Raw genomic sequence first — 20,231 nt, 5'->3', positions numbered from 1 at the left:
CAGAACTTGATGAATGAGATCCTCCGTGATCTCCTATACGTCTGTGTAGTCGTTTACCTAGATGACATCTTGATATACTTTAAGGACCTGCAAACCCATCGCCAACACGTCCGCCAAGTCCTGCAGCTTCTAAGACAGAATAATCTCTAAGCTAAGCTGGAGAAATGTCTATTCGAGAGAACCTCACGGCCCTTCCTGGGCTATATAGTGTCCAATCAGGGATTCAAAATGGACCCCCACCAAGTGGAAAAGCATTCTGAGTTGGCCTCGGCTCACGAGCTTGCGCAGCCTTCAACGCTTCTTAGGCTTCAACAACTACTATCGAAGTTTCATCAAAAACTACTCCCGCCTGGTGGCTCCACTGACTAACCTAACCCCCAAAGGAGCCCCTGTGAAGGACTGGCCTGCTGAGGCTAAAGATGCCTTCCAGGTCTTAAAATGGGCCTTTTTGCACCATTCTTGCCTCCGCCACCTGGATCCCCAGCTTTCCTTCATTATTGAAGTAGATGCCTCCTCAGAAGGAGTTGGGGCAGTCCTAAGCCAACTTGAACCAGCTTGGTCATTACGTCCCAATGCCTTCTTCTCCAAGAAGTTCACCCCAGCCCAGTGGAACTATCCATCGGTGATCAGGAACTCCTGGCCATCAAGATGGTGTTTGAAGAATGGCGCCAGTGGCTCGAGGGAGCCCAGCATCGTATAACATTCTATACTGTCCACAAGAATTTAGAGCACCTGCATCAAGCGCCACATCTCAATCCTTGCCAGGATGCTGGGCCCTCTTCTTCACTCGCTTCGATTTTGAGATGCATTATCACCCTGCCTCTAAAAACCAGCGAGCAGATGCTATTTCATAATCATTCTCGTCTGAAGAATTACCCGATACTGTGAGACACATTATTGACCCTGCATGAGGGATCATGGTCGCAGCCCAGATGGTCCCAGCAGGGAAGACTGTGGTGCCATGCAGGCTCTGGAATCAAGTTTTGGCCTGGGGTCACGACTCTCCTTCTGCCGGACATCCCGGATGGACGAGAACACTAGCTCGATTACAACATTACTACTGGTGGCCAAGTATGCGCTCGGACGTTCTCGCTTATGTGGCCTCCTGTCCAACCTGCGCCCAACAAATACCACCCATGGGCAAACCCTGGGGCTTGCTTCAGCCTCTGCCTCCGCTTAGTGAACCCTGGACCCACCTTTCAACAGACTTCCTGGTGGACCTACCACCCTTTGGGGAAAACACTGCCATTTGGGTCACTGTGAATCGTTTTTCCAAGATTGCCCACTTTGTGGCACTTCCCACTCTTCCTGCAGCTCCACATCTAACACAGCTCTTCAGTCAGCATGTCTTCTGACTCCATGGATTACCTCGGCTCATTACCTTGGACCGTGGCCCTCAATTCACTGCCAAGTATTGGCAAAGCCTCTGTAAAATGTTCCGCGTTACTCTGGATCATCAGCCTATCATCAGCCCATCATCAACAAGCAAATGGCCAAGCAGAATGAATGAATCATTCCCTTAAGCAATTTCTGTGAATGTATATCAATGCCCGCCAAGACGATTGGGCCAAACTGCTCCCGTGGGCTGAGTTCTCTCACAATTCCCATCCCTGCACCGCCATGGGGGCTTCTCCATTCCAAATAGTCTATGGAAAGCAGCTGCTCCCTCCAATTTCACTGCCGCTTCTTGTACCATCTCCTGCTGCCCAAATGCCCACTGAGAACCTGAACAATCTGTGGTCACAGGTACGCAAGATGCTTCTTAAAGCCAGCAGTTCGGCCAAGAAATTTGCAGTTCACCATTGTCGTGGCACTCCCCAATATTGACCCAGCCAAAAGGTCTGGCTCAGCACCCGGTTTATCTGGCTACGGGTGCCATCTATTCCGCTCACACCCCGCTACATTGGACCTTTTCCCATCCTCTGACAACTGAGTTCAGTGACCTACCAGCTCTGCTTACCATCCTCTTTAAGGATCCATAATGCTTTCCATACCTCACTGCTGAAGCCCTTAGTCTTGTCTTGGCCCTCCAGGAAGATACCCGAGGTCTCATCTGTTACTGCTGAGGAAGAGACCACCTATCAGGTACAAGAGGTTCTCGATGCCCAAAAGCAGGGGCATAAGTGGGAATACCTGCTGGCTTGGGAGGGTTTTGGTCCTGAATAGAATTCTTGGGAACCCTCTGCCAATATTCTCGATAAAGACTTGATCAAGCAGTTCCACCGGGATCACCATAAAAAACCCAGCACCCCGGGGAGGGGGCTTAGAGGAGGGGGTGCTGTTGCGAGAGTTGGCTGCTGAGAGCCACAGTCAAACTCTCTCCACCTACTGGCACGATCGGTCCCCATCTTCTCAGGCCCAGGAGCTTTGCCTCCCCAGCAGGTATAAGTATGCTCACATATACTGCATAGGGGTACATGCATTCCAGTTAATTTTACGCATGTAAGTCTGCTTTGAAAATTCAGCCTGAAGTCCGCATGTACTTTCTATATGCAGACTTCAGCCTTAAGCAGGCTATTATAAAATTACCTTCCCTAAATATACTTTAATAATTATACAAAATTAAGCAAATAGTATTCATATAATGGGTAGATCTATACAAAAGAGATAATATGGGCCATGCATCATATGAATATGCATCTATAGAGTAGAAATGGTTTTATGTAAGAAATGGTTAATAATAAAACACCTTTTTTCTAAGGCCAGGAATCTCAAACCAAGAAGCCAAAAGAGTAAATGATATCAAAATAACCATCTAATTGATGTAAAGTTACAATTTGATCCCATGTTGCAGATCTCTGGAGCTGTAAATTTCAGTTTCAATCATAAGGAAATGAACTCCATACTTCAGCAGTATTTCACAGTAGGTACAGCAGAAGTCGGATGGTTTGTGGTGAACATAACAGCTACAGTGACTGAAGCCCTCACGGGTAAGTAGAATACTGCATGCTTTTTATGAGTTATGAAAAACTAGGGAGAGCAATTTTATTTACCCAGGTAAATAGGATGTCTGAAAATTGTTCACCCTATTCCTTTTCCTGCATTTTCCTGAAGGCATTACCAAGACAGAGTTAAGCTAGAGGAGGCAACAACAGTGCAAAGTTTTGAATTTTCAATATTTCGTATTAGTTTTGACCAGAAAAAGCACCCGCAGAAAAAACATATACAAATCTCTGTAGGTACCTTTTCCTGGAGCAATTTTGAAAGGGAAGTATGCATATACTTTTATCTTTGAAAACTGGTGCAATGCCCATGATTAAAAAAGTATGTATGGACTTTGCATCAAAATGCACAGTTTTAAAAATTGTTCCCTAAAGGTTTGCTTGGCAGAAATTATTAGGATCTGATATTACATATCCATAGCAGATCTGTGATTAGAGATGTGTAGTCATTTGCAATGAAATAGGAAATAAAGACAATATTTCCTATTTTGTTGCTGTTATGGTTTGATGAAGTTATGAACCCCGGGCCGAGGTGAGAGATGTCTCTGATCCACAGGGAGGAGCCCCGTGGGCCTCACCGTCGGTGGGCGTGGTCTCAGCAATGTAGGATACAGCTGTGAGAGAGACTTTATTAGGGAGAAAGATAGTACATAACCTGAAGAGTGGGAAATGTAATAACACAGTCTTTGAGCAAATACAGTAGTCAAGATGATAATGTAGATACGAAGATCTGGTAGTGGCCCGCAGCACAGGGTACACCAGGAGATTCCTGCAGGCTGATGGAAGTATCTCTGAGTGCAGATTTAGTAGTGGCCCGCAGCGCAGGGTATGCCGAGGAAACTATACTATGATGCCAAGGAGACAGAGGTCTGTGATACAGGAACCAGGCCGTAGACCTTGTATAGATGGAGTGATATCCTGAGGCTCAGGATGAGTAGCATAGATAGGCTGAAGAACGGTAGTGGCCCAAGGAACGGGGTACACCGTGGAATCTTCAGTGAGGTAGATAAAAGTTGGAGAATGTACTCACACAAGGAAGTCCCAGCAGAGATATCTGAGGAGCGGGTCAGGAATTCCTAGGCAGGAAGGACCTCCGAGGAGCAGATAGCCAAGATGCGGAAGAGCCCCAGAGGAGCAGGTACTCACAGTGTCCGAATGCCAGGAGGAGAGTCTGGAATAGAAGATCCAAGTTAGAGCAGATTTAACAAGCGAGAGGACTCCTTGCTTACTCGTCTCAGCAATGGGCCAGTCAGTATAAGGACACTAGCAGTGCTGACGTCATCGAGTGGGGACACCCCCGAGGTTCCCGCCATGACGTACACAAAAGGAGGTCCTGCACGCGTGCGCATGCCTAGGTGATACCGGAAGTAAGATGGTGGTTGGCAGCGCCCACGCTGTCCCGGGGATGCCGGGGAAGCCGGCGTTGGTTGGCAGATGCCGCCATTCTCCCAATGATTGATGGTGCAGGGAAAAAAGAGGTGAGCAGGAGAGGTCGCAGCCATCTGCGACTGACGGGCGCAACTGTTGCATTTTGGGAAGGAAAAAAAATGAAAGGAAAACCCATATTTTTGTGGTTTTCTTAGAGTTTTTTATTTTAGGGAATGTACACCTAAAAAAAAAACCTACCCCAAAACCCACCCCAACTCTTCAAATTTCATTAAATATAAATCTGCCCATCCTCCCGACCCCTCCAAGATGCACCAAAAGTCCTTGATGATCCGATGGGGGGCCCGGGAGCAATCTCCTGCTCCCAGGCTGTTGGCTGCCAGTAATCAAAATGGCGCCAACTGTCCTTTGACATGCGCCATGTGACAGGGGCTACTGGGAATGGGAAAGGGAAAAAGAGTCTAGTAAATCAGGTCCTAAATGAGTAACCCCAATGAAAAACTCAGAACTCCCACTCATCTACTTCAAATCCACTCATTTCTTTTCATTAAAAATACATTGCAAATATTTCTGAGACAAAAACTGTGGATGTACATGCTGTGGAAAGTTTAAAAAATCAATATGACAAGTATTAATATCCACTCTACCAGTTACAATATGTTAGTGTAGAGCACCCGGCAGAGAATTGTTCAATATTGCACAGTGTTATGTATCAGTAGCTACGTGGTTAAGAAAATTTCCCCATATAATTAAAATATTATCAGGTATTTAAACAACTCTCATGCCAGATGTCTTCATAGGAGGAAATAAGAAATTGTCAAAGACAAATTTCTAGTTAATTTGAAATTTATTATTTCCAAAGTGACCGAAAATTAAGAGAAAATTGAAAAGATATTTGACTGTCTTGTTTTGGGTGTCCTTTAAGCATTATTGCACATAGACAGTCATTAGCAGTTGTTTGTTTTCTTATGAAGATATTTTTATTTTTAATGACAATATCCAATTGTTCACATTTAAAGCAAGACAATTTAATTCTACAATCAACAATCATAATTTCTTCTCAGATTAGCAAGGAATATTCACAAACCCCAAATCCTTTCATATATATGCACACGCTCTCTAGGATTGATTCTTGACTTACTTCCTAATTTCAGATTTCCTAAATACATACATAACATCCCATGAAATATAATTCAAACAAATTTGGATTATCAATAGACTGATATATAACCGAGCGATCATATACCTTTGTATATATCTCAAATGAAATAGACTATCTCTCTTAATGGACTAGTGTAATAAAATTGAGGCTTAGTTAGGTACCAAACTTAAATTAAGTTTGCATGTGCGGAATGTCCCAGGTGACAATACGTATTTATAGCCTTAGCTTTCGTCTCTTCACTGGATGATAGAGATTGAAGCTTGCGACCGCTGCTAGCTAGCGTGGGTTAATTTTATACCAGGAAGACAAAAAGCTTTGGATGCTTGAGACGAGATGCTAGCTTGCAATGCTGGCTTGCGCAGGCCAGAACCTTACACCCGCAGTATTTAGAACCTCTGGCTCCTCCAACTCTTGAATATATAGTCTTGTCTTTACCTACTATTCTTACTTAATAAATCAATAAAAGAAAACCCTGTCTCCTTATTCCAATTTCTTCTCACAATGACTATAGTCTTGCTACATGCAATGCACACCTTAGTGTACTGAAATTGCTAGCTATTACAAAAAAAAAATATATTTCCCTCACTCTTAGAATATGTGACCTATCTATCTTAGGCCTACATTTATCAAATTGCTCTAAATATCACATGTGGTTGAAAAAGGGATGTGTTTTATGGTAATTTCCTAATTATCACAATGTGCGCTTCGCATAGGTATTACTGCAAAGTGCATTAACTTTTCGTACTTTGCAGTAATACCTACATAATAGAATTTCTACTTGCAACGTGCTCATTTGACCATGGTGGGAGGGGCAGAGGGGGGGGAGGGAGAGTCTCTGGAGATGGCACCATACCGTAGTAAGCTACTATAAGAGGCCCACCTAGTAACTCGAGGTGAGGTTTAGGTAGTAGTGTAGGGGTTAGGAGCCACTTTTACATGCAGAGTGAGACGTACAAACAGAACAGTGCACTCTTGTGAAGATTTGATGTCCTTCTATATGGGCATAACGCATGAAAATTGAAATTGTGCGATATTGTGTGTTATGGCTTTGTGAAACCAGCCCACTTTTTTGGAAATCCTGCCCACAATCCATCCTCTTTTAAAAATTTGCATCACACCATGTGTTATGGTGCTTATCATGTGCGTTAAGGTGTTTTTGTATGCGTTAAGGCATTTTTTGCATGAGAAAACACCATAATGCGATTTGATAAATGACCCTGTTTGTGTTTTAGTTGATTACATATCTTCTTCTTCAGGAACCTCAGCAAAGAAATACCAGGAATTTCAGGAACCTTCTCATTCATTCATGCATTCTATGAAATCCCTTATTTTTATAGTCATTCAGAATATCAGACTATTAAGATTTATACTCAGGCAAAATTTTAAATTTCCAGTGACAACTAAGAAAAGATACTAATTTATGTACATTAGTTTTACCCTTTCTTTTTTTTATCCCAAATATCAAATAAAATAATGAGATACTGGTTTGTCTATACCAGTTTTATATTCCCAATGTTATAATTTAGCATTTAAAATTTCACTAAATCTTTGTGGAAATTCATAAAAATATTCCTCTGTTCATTCATATATCATTCAACCACTATCAAGACTGACAAAATAATTTGTTATGTTTTTGTAAGGATGTGAACCCTGGGCCGAGGTAAAAGGTGTCTCCATCCACAGGGTGGAGCCCTGTGGGCCTCACCATTGGTAGGCGCGGTCTCAGTGGCATAAGACACAGAGCGGGAGATTTTATTAAGAAGGAAGGAAAGCAGAGCCCGCTGAGCGGGAGATAAAAGTACAGTTTTGAGCCAAGGGATATACCCAGGATGATACCTCCGAAGTGAATATCTGGTAGTGGCCCGCAGAGCGGGGTACACCAGGAAGCTCCTTCTGAAATGTAGCAATACGTCAGACATGTAGATCCGGTAGTGGCCTGCGGAGCGAGGTACGCCGAGGATGTCTGATCAGAGGTGATGATGATGATGCAGTCTGAGGTGCAGGAACTTGGAGAAGATCCTGTAGTGGATGAGGCACCAACCTGCAGTGCAGGTATACTGGAGCGACTCCTACTGAGAAGGCACGGTAGTGGCTCGAGGCAAGGGGTATGCCGCAGAGAGTCTTCAGTAGGGAAGATGTCGTAGAGATTCATAGTAGGTACTCACAGGAGATAGTTCCAGGAGAGTGTCCCAAGAAGTGGAACAGGCAGCGGTCCAAGGCAGGAAGGCCCTCCGAGGAGCAGATAGCCAAGAACGTGGAAGGGCCCCCGAGGAGCGGGTACCCAGAGCGTTCTGATGCCAAATAGGAACTGGAACCAGACATCCAAGGATAGAGTGGATTCAGCAACGAGTGAACTCCTTGCTAACTCGTTGAAGCATAGGACCAGCCTAAGTACCATAGCGGGTTGACATCATCTGGAGGGGATGCCCCCAGGATCCCGCCATGACTTGTACAAAGGTGGTCCTTGCGCACATGTGCGCCTACGTGATTCCAGAAACAAGATGCTAGTTTTCACTTCAATAATTTTAACCAGGCCACGCCCCAGCTCCTCCCCAGATCCCACCCATGCTCCTCCCCCAATAGAAATGAATGGAGAGGCCCCTCCCATGCCCTGCCCCAAACCGCCCCTATGATGTCACTGGTGGCCCCGCCCACACCCCACCCTAAGCCACACACCCTATGATGTCATGGGTATGATATCACCGGAAGTCCACCCCCTCACCACTTCCCAAAAACACACCTCCCAGAACATCATCAGAAAGGGCCCTGTCACTTTTTTAATGATCCGGGCCATCCATTGCTCCTATCATGTGATGGGCTGGCCAATGGCACCGATAGCCCCTGTCACATGGTAAGGGCAAAAGGTCATTGGCACCATTTTGATTAGTGGCAGCCGATGGCCCGAGAGGGGGAGATTGATCCCGGGACCCCCGGTGGACCACCAGGGACTATAGGAGAGTTTGGGGGGGTTCGGGAGGGTAGGAGATTGTAATTAATTAAATCTGAAGGGTTGGAGTGGGTTTGCGTTTTTTTTTTTATGTGCCCTTTCTCCTCCTGCCCCCCCCGCCTGAAAACGAGAAGAAAACCACAAGAAATTCCGTGGGGTTTTCCTATCATTTTCGGGGACCCCTGAACCGCGATGAAATAGGAAATATTGTCTATATTTCCTATTTCGTTACAAATGAATGCACATCCCTAGATTTGAACAGCCACTTGCTTAAAGTTAGCAAGTTGAAAGTCTGTAGTGCCTGCCTGGTCACACACAGAGCTTTGCGACAAGTGAATTGTTTGGGCACACAACATTAGCAGGCCTCTCTGGCATGGAAAGGGAAAGTCAGGCCCTGGCACTATGGCTTGTAGACCTTACTGCACAAGCCACTTGTCACATAATTGCTGCAGTGATATTCCTGATTGCCCCCTGTGTCAGTGACTTTTTATGTAAACACATAGCTGGAAAGGGACTATAGAAAGCAGCATCGCTCTTACCTACGAGCCAACCGTCACTGTAAAGGCCGTCTTCAAAATTTTCAAATAGTCCTGATTGCCTAAGTATAAAGGAATCGTGCGTGGCTCCTGGGTACCTGGCAACCATTTCGAGGATGCACACAGCCAAGTGTCACAGACCACTTGCACGTTGATAAAGTGGAAGAGCTTTCTGTTGTGGTAAATTTCCTCCCTGCCACGGGGGGAGATGATGGCTACATGAGTGCATTCAGTAGCTCCCAGAACATTAGGAAAGTTGGCAATGGCATAAAACCCTCTCTTGAAGTCAAGCAAGTCCTGCCTTTCAAGAGGGAATCTCATGTAACCATTAATGTGGCCGTGTACAGCTGTTATGACCTGGCCCAGATAGCAGGAAAAAGATGTTTGTGACATTCACTCGATGACGCCAACTGTTTTTTTGGAAGGAGCCAGATGCCACAAAACGCAGGGTGCACAATAGTTTGGTGAGGCCAGGTATAGCGTGGGACCTTTCCGTGCCTGGATCCAGATCCCCTCTGAGTTCTTGATATTAAGTCCATGATAGCCTGAGGGCTGAGATGATAACTCGTATGTTCCTCTGGCATCCCCAACAATGTGGTTCGTGGATGAAAGATGTGCTCCCTGTGCACGGCAGGTTGCTATAGGCCAGGGCGCTCCAGTGTGGGTATTTCCCTAGGAGGTGTTTGAACTTTCTTTGCCTGTTGTAGTTGTTGTTGACGAGCAGCCCAAAGCAGCCAGTATCTCACTACTAGTGCAGTTCCTCCTTACATTGTAGTTTTAAGAAGACAAGGCAGGTAAGAACAGGTGTTTTTATTGGCCCAGCAGAGCTGTGTAGCTGTCTCTGAGAGAAGGCCTCATTTTATCGTGAGCGATAATAGCCAAGATCCACGATAACGGCCGCTGTCGCACAATGAAAACTTTTCCCCCCTCTACCGCCAAAAAAAGTTATTTCCTATAGTAAAATCCCAAGTTCTTGTGAGTTATTTTACTGCTAAAAGTGGTAGGAGTCCCTGTTTTGTATTATTTTCTAGCTTTTGCATATTCATTTTCATATTTGCATTCTGACACATGACACGATAAACATTGCGCGTTAGACCCCTTTTATCACGAGATATTGCCATAACACAGTTTAATGAATGACCCTGTGAGTTTGTACCTGAGTGCAATGGAGGGTAAAGTAACTTGCCCAAGACCACAAGAAGCAGCAATAGGATTTGAACCCTGGTTTGCAGCCCATTGCTTTAACCACTAGGCTACTCCTCCACTTAGTATGGAACCCAGCATCATGTACCTATAGTTTGGATTATTCTTCTCTATGGGGTAGATTTTTAAAGTTATGCGCGGGCGTAGATTTGTTCGCGCAACCCGGTGCAAACATGTTCGCGCAACCCAGTGCGCGCATGTTATAAAATCCAGGGTCGGCGCGCGCAGGGGGGTGCACAATTGTGCAACCTGCGTGCGCTGAGCCGAGCAGCCTGCCTCCGTTCCCTCCGAAATCAGAGCAGCCTTGGAGGGAACTTTTTTCCCAGCGCCCCCCACCTTCCCCGCCCTTCCCCTACCTAAACCACCCCCCAGTCCTAACTAAATCCCCCCCACCTTTGTGCAGAAAATGACACCTGACTCACCATCATCCGCATGTTTATGAATCCCTTCAAAAAAATCTAACAGATTTGTAAAAGAAGACTTCCCTTTGCTAATTCCATATTGGCTTTTGACCCATTAATCAACATCTGTCCGGATGGGCAGTAATTTTGCTCTTTAGAATAGCTTCTACCATTTTGCCCAGTACTTTTGTTAAGCTTACCAGTCTGTAGTTTCCTATATCATCCCCGAACCCTTTTTAAAAAATGGGCATAATGCTGGACACCCTCCAATCCTCAGGTACAGCAGCTGGCTTTAATGAGAATTTAGAGATTTTCTTATAGTCTAAAAATGTTTATTTACTTTTTTCTCCCAAATGAACATGAGCAGGCTCTCAGAATCTCCCTTTACCTGCATGTGTACACAATTTTTCAATTTAGGGTATAATGTTTAACTTAATATAAGCTTTTTTTCACTTTGATATTTCTTGTACTTTGTTGCAGGTATCACTGTGAATCAAACACACCCTTTAATCATTACGGACTCTGAATATACCATTACTATCCAGGAGACGTCTCCTCTTAGACCTCCTTTCAACTATACTGGAAAGGTAAATAGGCTGGTCCACAACCTCAGAGTACCAGATAGTATCAGGTCTTTAGGGACAGGTGAGATAGTCAAAACTTCGTAACTTTTATCTCATTTTGTCTTAGGATTTCTAGTCTTAATTGTACTGAGAAGTAGATAATTGCAAATTCCTTAAAATTATGGAATGCAAATTTTAACATAACTGGTTTTGTCTATCTGGTTATAGAATCTACTACAGAGGAATGTGCTCCACTAAGATCTTTCTTACCTAGAAGAAAGAAGGCTGTCATTGGTTTAATATAGTATTAAGGCAGATGAAGCAGGAGTTGAGAAGGATTGTAAGCAAGAGGAGGAAATCCGGGTCAAGGGAATTGAAGGAGCATTTTAGGGAGTCCTTTTTAAGATATAGAGAGGAAATCAATTGTACTAAGAAGAATTTTTATTTTGCTAAACTAACAGAAGCAAGAGGTAACCCTCATGAATTTTATTATAAATAGATTGATTAAAACTATGGGCAATGCATCTATGATCTCTCACTTAGCTAGAGATCCTATTCGATGTGATGATTTTGTGGGGTTTTTTTTTCCATAATGTAATGTCGTTATGCAAGGCATTTGAATCCTTGCCATTTTCTACTTATGGGTCAGTGGTGGCATGAGAAATAGTGGTTGCACTTTTGTGGGACCATTTTCAGATGGTATTTGAAGAGGAGTTTGTGAATGTGATGGCATGATTTAATACAGCTCCTTATTCATGCATGGCATGTTCTCTCGCTATTGTCAAAGTCTTGCGTCAAGGTTTCTAAACTGGTGAATTTATCATTAAAGGATGGATTCATACTTTTGGCATTCAAAAAATCATCAGTTTGTCCATTAACACCATGTTAGACCCAAACATTTTCAGTAATTACCGGCCAGTGTCTTCCCTCCCTTATTTTGCTAAAATAGTAGAAAATGTAATTATTCTAAAGCAACTAAACGATTTTGTGGATGAACATGGAATCCTAGATCATTTTCAGTTCAGATTCAGAAAGCATTTTAATATGCAGTCATTGCAGTTAACTAGTATGGACACAATTAGAAGAGGTTTTAATCTGGGAACCATCATATGTGATGGTTCCTTTAGACATGGCAGCTGCCTTCGATACATTAAATCATTTTATCTTGACAGAGCAATTGTGTGAATGTGGCATCTAAGGCCATGTTCTTAAATGGTTCGAGTCATTTCTTACTGATCATTTCCAGTGCGTGATTCCAGTCTGTAGCTCAAGGTTCTGCCTTATCGGCAGGGCTTTTTAACATCTATCTGGCCCCACTGTGCATGCTGTTAGCCAGTAGATATTTCAAACTGTATACAGATGATATACATTTGTAGATATTTCAAACTGTATACAGATGATATAAATTTGTTTTTCCTAAACAATATTCATGACAAGCTACTCAAGATATGTTAACTTTATGCTTATCTTCTAAAAAGATGTGGCTGTTACATAATCATTTAGCACCGAACATGGATAAGTCTGAGATCATTATTCTTAAATGGTTTCCCTCTCCTGAAAAACCTATCTTTTTTAAGGTAGCAGGCTCTCATTTATCTGTATGTAGACAGGTTCAGAATTTAGGTGTAATAGTGGATATTGATTTATCAATGGGACCTCATTTTAGATCAGTGGTTCAGTCCCTATTTTTTTAAATCTGGTTGTTGCAAAGGCTGAAGCCTTTACTCCTTTATGAAGGATTTTGGGCAATTTTTCAGACTATGATACTGATCATTTTGGGCTAGTATAATTTTAGGCCTTCCAAAATCTATAATTAAAGTTCTTCAGATAGTCCAAAGCATGACAGTGCAGATACTGACAAGGATGGGAAAATATGAGCATATTACACCAACACTGAAGGCTCTACATTGGCTCCTAGCAGAGTCGAGAATCAGATATAATGTCACCAAGATTTGTTTCATACTCAATAATTTTGTGCAGATTCCATGGATTAGCGTTTTGGTCCAAATGTATATTCCTTCCAGAGCTTTACGGTTGGTGGGAAAAACGTTACTTGAGGTTCCTTCCTATAGGATAGTTCATTTGGTTGAGGCTTGTGACAGGGTTTTTTCAGTGGCAGGGCTTCTTCTGTGGAATTCATTGCCAAAGACAGTACAAACACACTGACAAATTTTAAACAATTCAAAAAGGCCCTTAAGACATTTATATTTCATGAAGCTTTTGGGAAAGATAACTAAATTTAATTGTGAATCTTCACCGTCTCAGTTAAGAGTTGAGGGTCAGTAATGATTCGCAGGATTTCAGGAAATTTAGATATGTGTTGTGTACATAATGGGCTATTTTATGTTTGTTCATTTTTATGGATTTTGTTTTATCCTGTTTTTTATGTACTTATTGTTTTATTCTTACAGTATTTAGTGTTAATTATATGATTATGTTTTTACTGTTTTGTTCTGTTAGTCTTCGGTGTTATTAATCATGTGACTATACTTTACGTTTAACATATTATAAATGTTTTATTGTTATCCACCATGCACTGTGGAACAAGCATAATATAAGTGATTTAAATAAACAAATAAATAAATCCTTGATGACCTTAAGTCAGCTAATAGAATTTAGTTTATTTTGATTGGAAAGAAAAATTATGCTGTAAATATGGATGCTATCTCTCTACATCTTACTAGTTCAAGTAATTAATTAGTGAGAAAACAAGTGTACTTTAGGGTTATTTCTTCATGAAATTAGCAAAATGTTTTCCTTAACACTGCTTTAAAATAATACTTTGGTAAAAATTGAAAGGTTTAGAATACTTTCAAGATTAAGCTCATAGTTTATTATATTGTTTTGATGAGCTACATAGAAAGAATATGATGGTAGATAAAGGACCATATAGCCTATCTCTAGTCTGCCCAATTTACATCTTATTGAAATGGCATAGACATGAGTTGATGCCTTGCTTGCATTGTTTATGTAGGCAAATTTGATAAATTTGTTAGTTGCATTTTTCAGAAGAAAATGATACAATAAATTCATTTCTGTTGTACATCACAAAGGGATTTACCCAGACATCTTCAGCCTGTATGTATTTCTCACACAGAGGGGAAATAGACCATAAAAAGTCAAGCTGGTCAATCAGATTAGTCATTTGAGCATTCTTATGGGCATACCTGTCCTCTGTGCGGGAGCTATTTATTTATTTATATATTTTTCTTATCCATCTTACCAAAATTGTGCTCAAGACAGAAAACAAAATAAAACATTTAATGATCTTGAACAAAGTCTATCAAGAACATAAATCCCACATGTTATAAATCTAAACACATTCAGCTGGCAATATAAGTCACATCACAAGCCCAAGCCAGAAGGGTATGAAATGATAATTTATCCCTATCTTTCCAACTTGATCCAAAAATAACAAGATTTTTAAGTTACATCTGAAACCATCAAGTCATTCGAGCACAGAAAGTTATATTGTTCTTAAACAGAAAAATATAACTAACTACCTTAACATATATTTTTATGCTTTTTTTTTAAATGTAATGCCATGGATTAAATCATTCAACTCTGAATTTTTTCACACCAGCAGTCTTACTGAAAGGAGGATCAAATTGTTAAAAATAAAATGAACAATTAATTGATCTTCAAGTGTGTGTTAAAAAGTAAAAATCCTATCCATTACTTGGAAATTCATTTTTGTTGTAATTCTGATTGTTGCTGATTCAGAACTTTACTCTAATTACTTTATTGTTGTCAAGAAAGAATAAAAACCCAGGGCATATAATAGCTAAAGTTCTGCAGATTCTATTTTCTTAAATTAGGTTGCTACAAATAAATAATTTCCTAAACATAGCTTGCTTAAAAACAAATAAACTTAATAGATTTATGTCTTCAAACCAAAACTCATAATAGATCTGCTAATCCTGTGTTCTTTATACTCTAGTGTTCCTTAAAAGGAAAGTTGCAGTTGCGTAGCTAGTTAAAAGGACCACCTTAAAAGGGGTTCCTTCACAAGTAAGCATGCTTGTGATAACTGGCTTAAAGTTCCACTGGAAAGCACCATCTGCAAATGTGTTCCTTCACACCATAGTTTGCTTGGAACAGAGACTCCTTGGTCTAAGAAGGCCTTTTACTGCATGAGGTCTGTGACTCACCAGCTTGGAGGGGTTGGTATTTCCCTATGGAGGCTCAGCACAGGTGGTAACACCAGCAGGGTGACACTAAGTTCTGCCACAAGGTAGTGGTCAGAGCCAGGGAATGCTAGAGTGCATGGGGAGAGACATAACCAGTAGAAAATGAAGGTGATAATACCTCTGTGCAGCTCATTGGTAAGACGTCATCTAGAGCAGTGGTCCCCCACCCTGTCCTGGGGGGCCCACCAGCCAGTCGGGTTTTCAGGATATCCACAATGAATATGCATGAGAGAAAATTTGCATGTTAAGGAGGCAGTGCATGCACATTTTCTCTCATGCATATTCATTGTGGATATCCTGAAAACCCAACTGGCTAGTGGGCCCCCAGGACAGGGTTGGGGACCACTGATCTAGAGTACTGCATCCAGTTCAGAATGCAGTACATTCAAAAAGATTGGAGACAGTTTAGCAAAAGTGTAGAGTCTGGGCGAAATATGTATACTTTAGAGGAGAGGTGGGATATGATAGATGTGTTCAAATACTTCATAGGCATATATATTATAAAAGAAAAAAACCTTGTTTCAGTGGAAAGGAAGTTCCAGAACAAGATGTCATGTCATGAGACTCTGAATGGATAGACTCAGGACTTGCATCAGAAAATACTTCTTCACGGAAAGGGTGGTGGACACACTGAATAGCTTTCCAGTGGAGGTGGTGAGGCAAAACCAGTAACAGAAGGAAAGAATGCCTGAGATAAGCCCAGAGGATCCCTATTTGCAAAGAAGTGAAAGGAAAGAGAGATCAACTGGCATCCATGGCATTGCAACGGGAAGTAATTTGGCCAACATAGGTGGGTCTTATGGGCCTTATCTGCCATTGTATTCTATATTTCACTGCTGATAGCACCTTAATGAGGTGATGAGACCCTGGAATGCATAGTGTGCTTTTATATTTCATATAGAAATGTACTTATTTAAAATATCTATTATGAAACTGCAGTAAGCTTGTGGGAGATTGAAGCTATCCTGGAAACAAAACTGATTCACCTGTAAAACTACCTTAAACTCCAGGATTTGGCAGGTAATCAAAGCACTGAAGAATAACAGGGAAACAATAAACAAATTAGTTTAGTTTTAGAGTACACACAAGCTAATATCAATTAGGGGTGTGCATTTTTTTTTTTTTTTTTTTAAATGACATGCAAAATGCGATGAGACACTCTTTCATTATGTGTCATTTGAAAAAGATAGAAAACCTCAATTAAACTTGTTGGAGTTTTCTTTTCATTTTGAAAAGTAACCCTGGCTAGGTCTCCTGCAGTTGCTGCAGCCAAAAACCTCTCAGTGCTGCCAAAATAAAACAATTCAGTTCCCGTGCTCTGCTCTTATCTCTTCAACTGCCCCTCACCCATCTTACCACATCCATGGGTTGCAAGAAGTCAAAATAGGGTAGGAGTGATTCTCAGTTGCTCCTGCCCTGCCAAGTACTACTTTCAAAATGGCATCAGCCAGTCCTTAGGCTGGTACCATTCTATTGTAAAGTTGTACAACAAAACACCGCTGGCCTCAGGGCTGGTGGGCATCAATTTGAAAATGGGATCCAGTGGGACAGGAACAATTGGGGCAACTTAGGTGGGCCTTATGATCCTTATCTGTCCTCCTCTATATCTCCTGCCCCATTTTGACTTCTTGCAAGGTGTTTGTTTGTTTCAAATAAATGAGCCAAACCAAAATAAACATCAAATGGAAAAACAAATAAAAAAAGTACACAAAACAACACACTTTTTTCTTGCACATCCCTAAGATTAATGCATAGGGGATGATTCTGTGGATGATAGTGATATCCGCTAGCTGTCCAGCGATCTTTTTGCACTTAGCTTTAGACTGAATCGCACTTTTTTTCTCAGATGGACGATGGCTTATATAATCTTTGGTATTCTAGATGGCTGGGAAAGAGATGAAATTGTGATATAACCTCAAGGACCCATGAATGAACTCTGTGTCTCCCCTAGCAACATGATAGTGACTAAGCTGGGACAGATTCTGATGGGGTTTCAAGGATTCCTTCAGGAACTGGAGGAAGCTGACTGACCAGAAAAAGTGAAGATGCAGCTAGGAACAATGTGACTAACATTAAGTACAAATAGTGATAGAACTATTATTGTTGTGGTGGTGCAATTATCTCTCCATAGAGTGAATTAGCAACAGAGGCCTGGATTTTCTAAAATCGCAGGCCTTAGTAAAAACGCATGGTACCGGGGGGCGATCGCTGCCGGCACCGGGGGGTGCCGGCAGCGATCGCCCCACTGCGGTGTTATCGCTGCTGGATTTCACAAACCAATAGCGCAAACCAATTTCGCAAACCAATAGTGCCCCGATTTAGCTATCGCACGCAAAACTCCTGCCATAAGACCTGGACTACACATACAATCTTCCTTTTTACACACAAACTCAAGACCTTCTTGCAAAGCAAGAGGAATATTTTCAAAGCTGCTGAGGTTTGCAGCTCCTTTATTTATTAGCAGTCATACTACTGAGAAAATCCCACATTTTTGCTTTTGAGCAGACTGCATCTTCTTCCAGTTTCTCTTCAAGGGTACCTATGATGTTTTTGTATTTCTTCCATTCAGCTCTGGGAAATTTACTCTATGATGCCTATGCATTCCATAACATGAGATTAATATACTTGAAAGTTCTCATTCAGTTCTCTTTAGCAAATTGAACCTAGGTGTAACCCCTGTCTTGGGCATGGGAGCACATGGGGAGGGTTATGGACCACGCAAGGTCACATGACCTCCCAAGATTCTTGTATAAGGGAGAAAAGAAAGATTTTTTTAAGGCTCTTAGGGTTTTTCTTCACCTGGGGGTCTTCTGCTCTGTACCCAGTCACTTAAAAAAAATTTACCAAGCAGACACTCAGCTTTGTTGCTCTAAAAAATAGTCTCTGCTGGTAGATATGAGCAGGTAAAAAAGTCCAGAAACAGCATACAAAATAAACTTAGTATCTCTTCACAAAATTTCAGCAAACTTCCAAACAGTCAGCTCATAGGTCCCTTCCTGGGAGCCCTCCAATACCTGTTTGGTATGGCAGCTATCTCTCTCTTCAAGTAAATCTCTGCTCTTAGATGAGCTCCTAGTTGGAAACTCCTCTTTGGGTCACTTCCACAGGATTCCTTTTTCAATAGCATGGCAGCTTTTTCCCTTCAAGAACTCCCCTCTTCGAGTCATTCCTCTCAGGACATTTTTCTCTTAGTCTCTTCTCTTTTGGGACGAATAAGGTACTTCTGCTGACCTCTCTTCCCAATCTTCTCTTTCTGAAAATGACTAGGCACCTTGACATTGGGCCCTAGCACCTTCACTGGTCCAGACTGTAGAGTTTCACACTTGACTCTAAGCAAGTTTAGGGCTGCAGGGTCGTGTCTCTAAAGGACACTTCCAGTTCCCCTCCCACCTTACTTCACAATCCTAAGTCAGGAAAAAGAAGTGTTCTCAGAAACAGACTTTTATTTATCAGATTTGGCAGGATATAGCATTTAGAAAATAACAGACAATTCCTGTCTCTAACATCCTGGCCACTAAGCACCAGTTTTCCCTAAAGAAAGTTCTGTACCATGGGAGGTTACAAACATGCCATAAAACTTAGCCAGCTTAATTTAATAATACTTATGACTAACTTACCCCTAGTCCCAACTTCAGGTGATACTCCTCTGATCACCTCTGAAGCAGACTCCAGCTGGAGAGCTGGAGAATGTGTACAAGGAATGAGGCTCACTTCCTGGGTTTGGTACTGGCAGAGCTGGCAGCGATCTGGGAAGAATACTTGGTTCTGACTCTGGTACTTGGAAAGCTTTGCAGTTCCGGTGGCATCTGATGAGCTCTCACTGGTCCTTGAAAATCCAAGGGAGAGGGTACAAATCTCGTACCAGGTCTCCAAGGTGAACAGCCTCTGGCCTGATAGAACAATGTAGGTAAGGAAAGTCGGCAAGTCAGATCCATAACTTCGGGATAAGGATTGGCTCTAAGGGCTGGGTCTGTCGAGCTGGGGTGCAAAGTGGGGCTGAGCATGTGCCGCAACTTGACGAGGGGCTGCCCCCACCCTAGGGTGGCAGCGCCTCTGGACACAAGCCAGGAAATTCCTGTGGATTGCCCCAATTGTGGCGTGTATCTCTCCCTCCCCTCCCCTCTGCAGGGGAGGACCGGTGTTCCGCCTCAGTTGGAACCTTGCAGCTGACTTAGAACTGGTGTGGACCAGGGGGACTGTACTTGCCGGGTTGTCTAGGGCTTGCTCTCACCCCTCACTGTCTCAGACTCTGTGTCACTCTCTTCACCTGAGAAGGGCATCTCCTCTCCCCGGTCTCCTGGCCACACCTAGTCTTCTCCATCCTCATTAGTAAGGGATGCTGGTCTGCTTAGGGCTCCCCTTTCACTCATCTGGCTCCTTTTCTTTCAGGGTTTGCTCTTTCAGAGTCTCACTCCCAGTATCACGTGCACGCCGCCCTCATCTTTATTTCCTCATTGGCGTGAACCTCAGGGGCGTCCCCCTGAGATGATGTCACGCTGCCCGGATATTTAAGCCTACTACTATTGCTAGCTAATCGAGTTAGCAACCCCGGAACACTATGAATGGGATTCTCTCTCCATACCGAAGCCACTCTGCCACTCCAGCATTATCTGGAACTCTTATTACTAATGGGGTACCCGCTCCTCGGGGGCCTCTTCTGCTTCTTTCAGGTGCTATCAGGATACCGGTACTTGCTCCTCGAGGGCCCATGTTCCCTGAGTCGCTGCCTGCATCTACAACTCTTCCTACTTGGAAGACTTCACTAACAGTTTCCATCTGTGAGTACAACTACCATCTATTCCACAGTACTGCTTCCCTGGAAACAGGTACTCGCTCCTCGAGGGCCTGCCCTCTGTTCCAGTGCCAGACCTCTCATCTAGTGGAATCGCTGTGTGAGTACA

At 42.6% G+C, this 20,231-nt stretch overlaps 1 protein-coding gene across 1 annotated transcript in view; it reads left to right on the top strand.

Annotated features, from left to right (window-relative positions):
• Positions 1 to 20,231, top strand: part of LOC115088601 (CD109 antigen-like) — a 220,564-nt gene that overhangs the window by 57,873 nt on the left and 142,460 nt on the right. Inside the window, exons 9-10 of the mRNA XM_029596859.1 lie at positions 2,795 to 2,930; positions 11,058 to 11,164. Of these exons, the coding sequence (XP_029452719.1) occupies positions 2,795 to 2,930; positions 11,058 to 11,164 (243 nt within the window). The remainder of the gene's footprint in view (positions 1 to 2,794; positions 2,931 to 11,057; positions 11,165 to 20,231) is intronic.

Source organism: Rhinatrema bivittatum, chromosome 3 (assembly GCF_901001135.1).
Source record: "Rhinatrema bivittatum chromosome 3, aRhiBiv1.1, whole genome shotgun sequence".
Classification (NCBI taxonomy): Eukaryota; Metazoa; Chordata; class Amphibia; order Gymnophiona; family Rhinatrematidae; genus Rhinatrema; species Rhinatrema bivittatum.
Note: the sequence above shows the minus strand (reverse complement) of the source record. Positions and strands in the feature narration are given on the sequence as shown.